At 52.0% G+C, this 10,166-nt stretch overlaps 1 protein-coding gene across 2 annotated transcripts in view; it reads left to right on the top strand.

Moving 5' to 3' along the window:
• Positions 1-5,729: 5,729 nt before the first annotated feature.
• Positions 5,730-10,166, top strand: part of MYO1D (myosin ID) — a 145,454-nt gene continuing 141,017 nt past the window's right edge. Inside the window, exons 1-2 of one of the 2 annotated variants that reach the window (XM_030465756.1) lie at positions 5,730-5,796; positions 5,874-5,985. In XM_030465756.1, coding sequence (XP_030321616.1) covers positions 5,891-5,985 — 95 coding nt within the window. In that variant the 5' untranslated portion in view covers positions 5,730-5,796; positions 5,874-5,890. Of the gene's footprint in view, positions 5,797-5,873; positions 5,986-10,166 lie in introns of those variants that run through there. The other variant, XM_008495327.2, reaches the window with a different exon arrangement.

Genomic DNA, 10,166 nt, shown 5'->3' with positions numbered 1-10,166 from the left:
ACCAGAGTGAGCTTTGCCTCTCTCTGTGGGTGTGTGTCCCACCTTTATTGGCCCCCTGGTAATAGGGGGCCTGCCCTAACCAGGCACAGGTGGACTTACACCCACTCTTTGGCAACTCGAGGCACCTGGTTTATCTTGTTTCTCTACAGGTGATCAGAGAAAATCCTTCAGGAAAACCTCTTTGAAACGCCTCTGGTTTGTCCCCAGTTCCATCCTCCCATCCCAGGGAGCAGTCAGGTTTCAGGGAATTCTGTACCCAGTCTGCAGTGTGCCCCAGAAATGTGATTTTTGGTGTCTCCAGACCCACTTGGGTGGGCTTCAGGCTGAAGTCCTGGCTGGTACCCAAGGCAGAGGGGCTGTGACCCATTGGCAGCACCCAGAGCTCATCCCTAGGGCAAGAAATGACTTCTCATGGCTGGAGCCTGGAGCAGCCCCACTGCTTCTGTTTCAAAAGCTGTTTGCTGCCTAATTTAGGATTTTCTGCTTAGAAGTCTCCAGCCAGAGCTGCAGCAGCCACAGCTGTGTTTTGCATATGAGAGACTTGGGTTGGTTTCAGATTTTGTGTTTGGAAAAGCTGCCAGGATCCTGAGCAAAGGAACCACAAATGGGCTGAGTCCACCTTTGGAGCAGCAACCCCTGGGTGCTGTGGTCCTGCTCTGTGAAGGACAGGAGCCTTTCTGTGTCCTGAGTTTGGATCTACAGCCTGGAAAAAGCATCTCATGTTTAACCCTACCATTTCTTCAGTCTGCCTCAGTTGCTTTCACAAATATAGTTAAAAAAATAGGCAGCACTATAAAAAAAACCAAACTACAACATCCTGAAAAGCCCTTTCAGACCCAGTAACCTGGGATTTCATCCCCCTGCTTCTACCAAAGCTGCTTTTTGGGATGACAGAGAAGTGTTTCAAGGTGTCCACATGGTATGTGCCTCCTCAAGGGGGCACTTCTCCTCCAGGAATAATTCATGGCTTTCAGTTTCTGATCCAAGGCTTTACACCTGGATCTGTCCCCCCTGGCAGGCTGGAGGGGGAGGTTGAAATTGAGACCAGAGAGTGCAGATGTAGAAGACACAACAAATATGGACTTCCAGGTGTGGCTGCTGGGGTCTGACCCAGGGGGTCCATGTGGCCCTGAGACACTGCTGCTGCCACGGGGGGTGGAACAATTTCCCTTTTGCCCCCGACTCTCTAGAAGATTTTTTGGAAAGTCCCCTGATTCACCCTGTGCCTATTTTTAACTCAAGAACTCTGCATTCCCAAAGCAGGTGGACTGGGAGGGCAAAACACAGTTGGAGAGGGGGAGAAGACATAAAATGATATAAATGGACTGAAGCCTGGATCCCAGAGAGGTGAGGATGAGCAAAACCAAGTGCTGGGGGCAGAGCTGCACTGCAGGCACCATCCTGGTGCCTTCATCCCAGGATGAAGCTGCCTGGCTGGGAGCATCTGCAGCAGGGCTGGGAGGGACCTCCTGGAGCCAAAAAGAAGAGATGAGCAGGGCACCCAAGCACTAAGCAGCAAAGGTAATGGGAACAGGGGCTTGGGGGATGAATCAGGAGCTCGAGCTGCTCAGAACTTGGGATTTTATTTTCTCTGCTCCCAGATCACACAGCTCCACACAGGAGCCTTCACTGGAGAGATCTGGAAGGACGTTTGCTCCAAGGACAAAGCAATTTGATCAGGGATTTGCACAAGGATTTGAGCACTGCTGTGACAAAGGTTGCCCTTGGTGCAAGAGCCAGAGCTGCTGGTGGCACAGCTGAACAATTCCAAAGGCTGCTTAAAGCTTGGCAGCAATTCCGAGGTGGTGCCCATCTTCAGGTCACCCCTTGCACCCCTTTGCCCTTCTGACTTTCTAGGGCCCAGGTGAGCTCCAGTTTTCAGACAGAAAAAGAAGTTATCAATTCTGATAACTTCTGCCCCCCCTCAGGAACCGTCCCCTGGTTCCTACTGCAGCTCCTCTGCCCCAGCTGCTTTTCTTCAGAGCTGGGCTCAGTTTTACTCCTGGGGGGAGCGAGCACCTCCCCAGCTACTGGAGAATTGATGAAGTTCAGCAGCAGTGCTCAGGCTCCATGTGTCACCACCACACTGAGCATGTCCTAGGAGGCACAAGAAACTCTCCAGCAGCAGCCAGGGCTCCTGATGCACACATAAAGCAGAAGAAAAAAAAAGAGAGCAAGTGGTTTGGGCTGCCTGCAGGGACTGAAGCAGGCAGTGGACATTCAGCTCATTTTTTCTGTGCTGTAACACCCGGGAGGGGCTGGAGCAGCTCTGAACCAGATGATATCACAGGGGGTGGAACCCTCCCCCTCTGTGGAGCTTTTGGGGCAGGTTGAGCAGATTTTGGCCAGGAGTGGTGTAGGTAAAGTCAGCATTGCCTGAGGCTGTGGCACTGCCTGAGTGCTTCTCAAGGTCACCTGCAGCTCTTCTCCCAGAGCTGGGACTCCTGGACAATCTGTGGCCCATCCTTCTGGAAAGAGAAGCTCAGCAGCTGGAAAGGCTGATGCAGGAAGATGTTAGAGTTACACAGGAGCTGGGAACACCCTCATGGGAAGGGGGGTGCCCCGGCATTGCCAGACACCCCAACCATCCCCATGGCTGGATCTGAAGCTGTGGGCAGAACCTGGACACATCCTTACAGAATGCAGAGGGTCCCCTGGAAACAAGTCACTCAGTGCCACCACCTCACACAGCATCACCAGGAGTGGCTGCTGCTCTCCAAGCTTGACATTTCCCTAGGACTTGGAATAACAGCCACTCTTCCTATTCCCCCTTTTCTTGCCCAAATCTGGAGCAGAGAGGAGGTCAGCTGCCCAAGAGCCTGGGCCATCAGAGCAGAGACCTCTCCAGCAAAGCACCAGCCCCTGGACCTCTGGGGACTCTTTGCCCCCCAGCAGGGCTGCTACAGGTGGCTATGGGTGAGCACCCTCCCCCCTCCTGGCACCCTCTTGGGACCCACAGTGGTCCAAGCCCTCCTCCTGCTCTTGGTGCTGGCCCAGAGAGGAGGCTCCATTAAACAATGCTAATAAATACTTTATTTACTAAAACCACATTAAAATCCTCCTAAGACTGTCCTATGTCGCTGGGTCCCTTCAGTGGCAGCTCAGAGCTGGAGGATCCTGGAGGCTGCTTGCAGAGCTTCCTCAGCAGCACCATCTCCATGGCCAGCAGCAGCTCCTGGGGCCCCAGGCAGTGCCGTCTGCTGCAGCGGGACAGCCGAGCAGCTTCCAGGGCCACATTCCCGAGCATCCCAGAGCTGTCCAGCCAGGCCAGGACAGCAGCTGCCAGGCGGGAGATTCTGGTGGACCAGGTCTGCAAGGAGAGGAACCATCCAGAGGGTGCCATGGCTCAAGGAGCTGCCTGTGGGCACAGCTCAGGCAGAGCTCCCCAGCCCCATCCACTCCTTCAGTGTCAATGAACAACTCCCAGTTTCAGCTAAGGAAACCCAGGCTGGGAATCCTAGAATGGTTTGGTCAGAAAAGACCTTTAGGATCCTGGAGTCCAACCCTTCCCCCATCCCTGCCCAGGCCACCCCTGCCCCATGTCCCTCATCCCCACATCTCCAGCCTCTGAAACCCCTCCAGGGATGATGGGGACTCCAGCCCTGCCCTGGGCAGCCTGGGCCAGGCCCTGACAACCCTTTCCAGGGAGAAATTGTCCCCAAGCTCCAACCTAAACCTCCCCTGGCACAACTTGAGTTGTGCCAAAAGCTCCTCTTGTCCCATCCCTTGTTCCTTGGGAGCAGAGCCCGACCCCCCCTGGCTCCAACCTCCTCTCAGGGGGTTGCAGAGAGCCACAAGGTCTCCCCTCAGCCTCCTCTGCTCCAGGATCAACACCCCCAGGGCCCTCAGCTGCTCCTGGGCAGACTTCTGCTCCAGACCCTTTCCCACCTCTCCTTCTCTTTTCTGGACACACTCCAGCCCCTCATTGTCCCTTTCCTGACCCAAAACTGACCCCAGGATTGGAGGTGCAGCCTCAGCAGTGCTTCAATACACAACTTCAATTCAGGGACAACCCAGCTGAGCTTGGGACGCTTGGGAAGCAGTTGGGTGTCCCCAGGATCATACCTGGCTGAGGAGCTTCTGCATGTGGCTGGAATAAGTCACCTTCTTCTTCTGCCTGCGGGGCCGGAGGCAGAGGAGGCTCTGCCAGGCACAGCCAGGGGCTGCCTTCTTCCTTCTGAGGGCAGGGGGGTCACGATCCATCGCTGCTGCACACAAGGACCTGGTCGGGTCCAACACACACGGACACGGCCCCAGCCCCAGGTGGTCCCGCACAGCCCCGGTGCGGGCTCTGCTGAGGGAGGGCAGAGCAGGAGCCCTGCAGCAGGGCTCTGACTTCCCTCCCAGCACCTCCACCTCCCCCCTGGATTTCCCGGGGTATTTGCAGACATTTAATGGGCCCCCTGCAAACGAAGCCCTTAAGCCAACACAAAACCGCTCCAGGGCGTTGGGTCAAATGAGCTGGAAACATCCCCCCCACCCCCGGAGCCAAACACAACACAGGAGCAAAACATAAACAGAAGCTTTGGGGTCATTTTCTCCCCAGCTCACCTCCAGGAGCTCCCCGGTCCCAAAATTCCTCCCGAGAAGGCAGGGAAGGAGTCGGGAGTCAGGGCCTAAGAGCAGGAGGGTTCATTGCTTTCAGCTGCAGCCCCTCGGGACCCCCCGGGGATGGGGATGGAGACAGCACCCCCACCCCCTCACCCTACTCACAAAACAGCAATTTTACCCCAAAATACTCCTTCAGGTGAATCTGTGCCTGCTCTTAGGTCCCCTCCTGCTCTTGTTGACCTCATTAGCATCATTGATCTAATTAGCCCAAGGCGGCTCGTTGGTGGTACCTGGGGCCACCTGGGTGTCTGTGCGGTTTTTGTAGGTGGTTTCATTCTGCATTTATTTTGGGGGGGCTGTAGAGAGCAGAGTGAAGGGTCTGGGAGGGCACCCAGGACCTGACCATGAATGGGGGTGGGGGGGAATGTGGGTGAGGGGGTCCGAGGGGTAGGATCTGGCCCTGGATGGGGAACACCAATGGATGGGAAGGGTCCTCAGGTGCCTGCCCTGGCCCTGCCTGATGGGGTCCTGGGGGGTCTGGGGGTCCCCAGGTGCAGGATTTGGCCTTGAATAAGGGGGTCCTGGAGGTGGATGTTTGTCCCCAAGTCCAGAATTTGTCCTTGAATGAGAGGGTCCGTGGTTTGGGGAGGTTCCAGGTCCAGGATCTGTCCCTGAATGGGGAGGGTCCTTGGTTGGGGGGGTCCTCAGGTGCTTCATCTGTCTCTGAATGAGGGGGTCCTGAGGTGTGTGGGGGTCTCCAGGTTCAGGATTTGTCCTTAGTGGGGTGTCTGGAGATTGGGGAGGTTCCAGGTGCAGGATCTGTCCCTGAATGAGGGGATTCTGGGGTGTGAGAGTGTCCCCAAACTGCAGGACCTGTTCCTGATTGGGGGATCCTGGTTTTGGGGATGTTCCAGGTCCAGGATCAGTCCCTGAACGAGGGGATCCTGTGGCGTGAGAGCATCCCCAAACTTCAGGATCTCTCCCTTACCGGTGGCTCTCCTTGCCAGGACCTCGCTTAGCTTTATCCTCTCCTCCCTCCCGATAAACCCCAGCTTTGGGGGATGTTTTCCTTTGGGGATGTTTGGGTGTTTTCCTTTGGGGATGGTCGTTTCCCTTTGGGTCCTTCCCGCCCTTTCCCGCTCTCCCGCTCCAAGTTCCCCTCAGGTGCATTCCACGCCGCTCCCCGCTAGGGGGCGCTCTCGCCACAGGGGGCGGGGCCAGCTCCCGGCTCTGCCCTCACCTCAGGTGAGGCGGGGCCGGCGGGCTCGAGGCGGGCACCCCCCTTTTTAATTTATTTTATTTTATTTTATTTTCCCCCTCAGTGTCCCCCGTTGTCGCCATGGCGGAGCAGGAGAGCTTGGAGTTCGGGAAAGCTGATTTCGTGTTGATGGATTCCGTCACTATGTCGGAGTTCATGGCCAACCTCCGGCTGCGGTGAGTGCTGGGGGTTTGTGTTTGAGTTTGTTCGGTTTTTCTATTTTTGGGGGTAAAAAGAGTAGAAAAAGTGAGGAAGAGTCCGTTTATTCCTGGGTTTTGACACCTCCTCGGGGGTTCATGGGGGTGAGGGGGGAAGGGGTTGGGAGGTGAAGAGGTCCCGGGGGGAGCAGCCGCTCCCTCAGCCCCCGCTGTGAAGGGACCGAGCTCCTCTGTGAAGGAAAAGAGGGAAAAGTTCCCTAAAACTGAGGTACAGGAGCGCCAAGGGAATGTGAGGGGTGTCCGGAGTGCAGGCAGGGAGCACCAGAGTGTGTCAGCCTGTTGGAAATCCTTCCTCTTCTTCTCACAGAGCTCATCTCCAGCCTGTGCCTCCTTCACCTCCCCTCCAACAGGTATCGCCTGGTGCAAAGTTGGGAGGGAAAAACCCCATAAATCGGCAGTAGAAGTCACCAAGTCCAAGGTTACTCCAGCTCCGTAGGAGCGTTACAGCCACTCACGAGTGCAGACTTCACTGCCTTAACATTTACTGATCTTTATGGTTTTATTTCCCTTCTAGACACGAAGGGAGAGCTGCGTTTTCCTCCCTGTTTCAGCTCAATCCTGGGCAGCACTGATAGCGAGGACAGCCGGGGGGGGACCCTAAGTCTGCGGCTGTTTTTCACTTTCCATTATAAAAGATTCATGTGAGCTCTTCCCGATAAACTCTTACGGCCCTGCTTGTGCAAGGCTTTGATAATTCCCGGAGGGAAGCCTTTGGCATAGAAGTCTGCCTGGCAGGCTGTGTCCCCCTCCCAGTTTTGCTCGGGCAGTTCTTCTCCTGACACCTCCTTTCTGCAGATGTTGGGGATCAGCAACTTGTCAGGTCCGGGCAGTTGTTGGATGCACCTGAGAGTGGCTCCAGCAATAACCCAGAGAAGAGGGTAGGGCTAAGTTTCCTCAGCTGCCATAAAACTGCTGAGGAAGGAACAAAATTAGGCTCCTTCAGGTAATTGTGGTGTCTGTTCTGGATCGGATCTGTAGGTTTTAAAGTCTGGCTGTGGGAGCCTCTGCTTGGGAACCTTTGTGCTCTGGGGGTTACCCCTCTTCTGTGGTGCTGCAGGGTCAGGGCTGGCATCCTGGCAGTGCCACAGGGAATAACAACCAGAGTATTTGATACTGGTTTTTTTCCTTTATATTTGGGTTTCTCTCTGGGTGGGGAGGGCATTTGTATAGAAATACCAAGAAAAACATAATGTGACCAGTTGAGCTTTTAACGGGAGGAAACCTCAGCTTTAAATAAATTTTGCTATGCCTCTAAAAGCTTAAATTTGCTTCTAATTTGTGCACACCATGATGCTCTAATTGTATTACAAAGGGCTTAGGAAAGAAATTATAATTAGCAGGAAACTTGCACATAACTGTTTGTTCTTGGGGTGTTTTATTCTGTGGTTAATGTGTACTGGCAATCTAAGTGAAGTATTGGAAATTAATTGTTAGATAACCTTAAAAGTCAGTGTGGTGTGTTGGCATTCAGGAATCAAAGGAATTAATCGAGAGGTGCCTTGCACTGAGAGACTTTGTTAATTCTATATGAAAGAGGGTGAGTAGAAGCAGCTAGCAATTCTTAATCCTTACAATTGATATGTAATTTGATAATTTTTTTTTTCTGCCTTGTTGGGTTCTCCTGACCCTAAGGATGTTGTTGGACATCATCACCATCAGGTATCCCTTTGATTCCAGTGCCTTGGTCATTGGTACTCAAAACCAGGCTTTTTCTTGAGCCACCAGTTCAAACTCCAGTTTCTTTTCCACATGAATGTGGGTGTGAATTTGGCTGTAATCTGCCTTTTGCAGGCAGTGTTCTGCCTGCTCTTCAAGGCTGTCTTGTGGTGGGGGCAGGATAATATTTTGTTAAAAAAAAAAAGAATACTGTTAATTTTTCTGACCTTGGGGCTATTATCCTCTGCCTGCAGGCTTGCCTGCTGGGGGACATTTAGGAAAGCTGCTCTGAATTTCCCACAAGTGTGGCTTTTCAGTAAAACTGCTCTGCCCAGCCCTGCCTGAGGCTGCCAGCAGAGCTGTGGCCCTGGCTTGCTGACCCAGCTTCAGCCCTCATTTGCTTCTCTTACTGTTACTGGTTTGGAGACAGTAATTAACTCTTGCTGCTGCTACGTTTTAAATTATGTCAGACTGAATGACACCCAAGATTCTGACTTGTTGGAGGGTTGTTTGTGTCACGTTTGGTTTTGTCACATTGTGTGGATGACAGGAGCTGCCTTTGTGCTGGTCCAGAGTCTGCACTGAGCAGAATGGAGAAATTGTTGCTGCTCTGTCATTAACTTCCAGTGATGGGTTTGCTCAGTTTACACTCGGATGGGCTCCACCCTGTTCCATAAATCCAGCTTTCTGCCAGAGCTATTTTTGTTCGGGGTCACTGGCTGACCCCAGACAGGGTGTGCTGCATTTAGTTCCCAAGTGAGCCCAGAAGTGGGTGGAATTGAAATCATACCAGCTTTGGTGCATGCAAGGAAATTTCCCCAAGGATGTCTCTAGTGGGAAAAAGAGAAATGGTGAAGCTGCACTTTTCCTTGCTGCTGCTGTCTGAGTTTAGTGGTGTTGGCATGGGCTGGATTAGTGTGGCTGGTTTGTGTGTCAATGGGAGTTCCCACCCGGGGAGGTGGATGGATGCAATGGGAATTTACCACCTCATTTCCCAATCCCTGTGCTTCATGCCTGCTTATTTGTAGGTTTGTGTAGTGATTCAGCAAGGTTATCATCACAGACTTAGTATTGTTTCATGGCTGTGTCTTACAGCTACTTAATAAACCAAGCATTTCATCTGGACACTCAAGCACTCCCTGTGTGTTACACATGAGTTGTAAATGAAAATCATCCCGTCCTTGAATTCTTTGGCTCTGAGTGGGCTTTGTACCAGTGTCTGGTTGTGATTCTTAGTCATCAGAACAATTATTAAAAAATCATCCAAAGGAGGAGAACTGGAACAGTTAATCTGTGAACTCAGCAGCTAGCTTTATTGCTTTAAAGCAAACCTCCAAAGCTTTACCAGACTTGTTCCTTAAGTGCTCACAAGTATGAATTATTCTAAGGAGCCATATCTTGAGCAGCTGGTCTGGCATTCCCTCTCTTCAGTTCCCTGGTGACCTTTGTGGGAAGGCTGAAGACTCCAGTAGGAGTTGGCATTTCAAGTCTTATCAGAGAGCATAAGATTAATTGAAAGGCTTCTTAAAACAGGGAATTTTTTTCATGTCAGGCAGCTCTCGGGTCCTCTCAGTGGCAATTGAAGGCTGGGATTTAGCTGTACTGGAGTGTTGCCCACCTGTGATCTCAGGGGGAGGGTCCTGCTCAGGACTTGGTAAAATACTTTCATTTTACTGGGTGCTTTTGACTTAATGTGACTGTGACTCTTCCACAGCAGGTGGAGCAAGATTGGGAAAGGGGAGCAGCAATCTTGCAGGGGTTGATAAGGTTTTGCAGAAACTGCAACCTAGATGAGCTGTGCAATGTGAACTTGTGAGTGAGAGAAACAGCAGCCTGTACATCACCTCCTTTTTCATCATACCAGAATGAAAATTTTGAGTGAGGAAAATTACCATTTTTAATTTAATTCTTTGTATGGAAGAGAACAAGAAGGTTGCTGGTTTTCAAAAGTGTGAAATATTATGGCTTATATATGATTTCTTGAATTACCCTGCAAAGACTGCTCATTGTATTCTGCTTTACAGCTTGCATTTATCTTGATAAGCAAGTCAAAACTCAGAGCTTTACACGTGGTATCTATGATCTAGGGAACTGTCTGTTCTGAAGTCTGTGAGAACTCCAGGAGTAACTTCAGACTCACTTCTGCTCATGAGGTCACAACTGATTTGCAGGAGGGAAAGAGTTGGTCCCTGCCCTGTTGGTGCTGAGATGATGTGTGCCCAGTGCCTCTTAACCAACTGGCAATAGCCTGGTACACATCAGAGCAGCTGGGCAGGCTCTGGGGCAGTGCCACAGGAGTTGTGTCCTCAAGGCTGTCACATTTAATTTGGGAACAGGTGCTACTTGACTCATCTTTTCCTGATTTCTAGCGAGTTGCTCATTTCTCACCAGCATTGTGCAGATCCCCTCTTGGGAAAATAATAATCTTTGTTGCATTTATTAAAGGACTCAGTGATGCATAGAAGGAAGCCTGTGAAAGCACA

Source organism: Calypte anna, chromosome 27 (assembly GCF_003957555.1).
Source record: "Calypte anna isolate BGI_N300 chromosome 27, bCalAnn1_v1.p, whole genome shotgun sequence".
NCBI classification, from domain to species: domain Eukaryota; kingdom Metazoa; phylum Chordata; class Aves; order Apodiformes; family Trochilidae; genus Calypte; species Calypte anna.
Note: the sequence above shows the minus strand (reverse complement) of the source record. Positions and strands in the feature narration are given on the sequence as shown.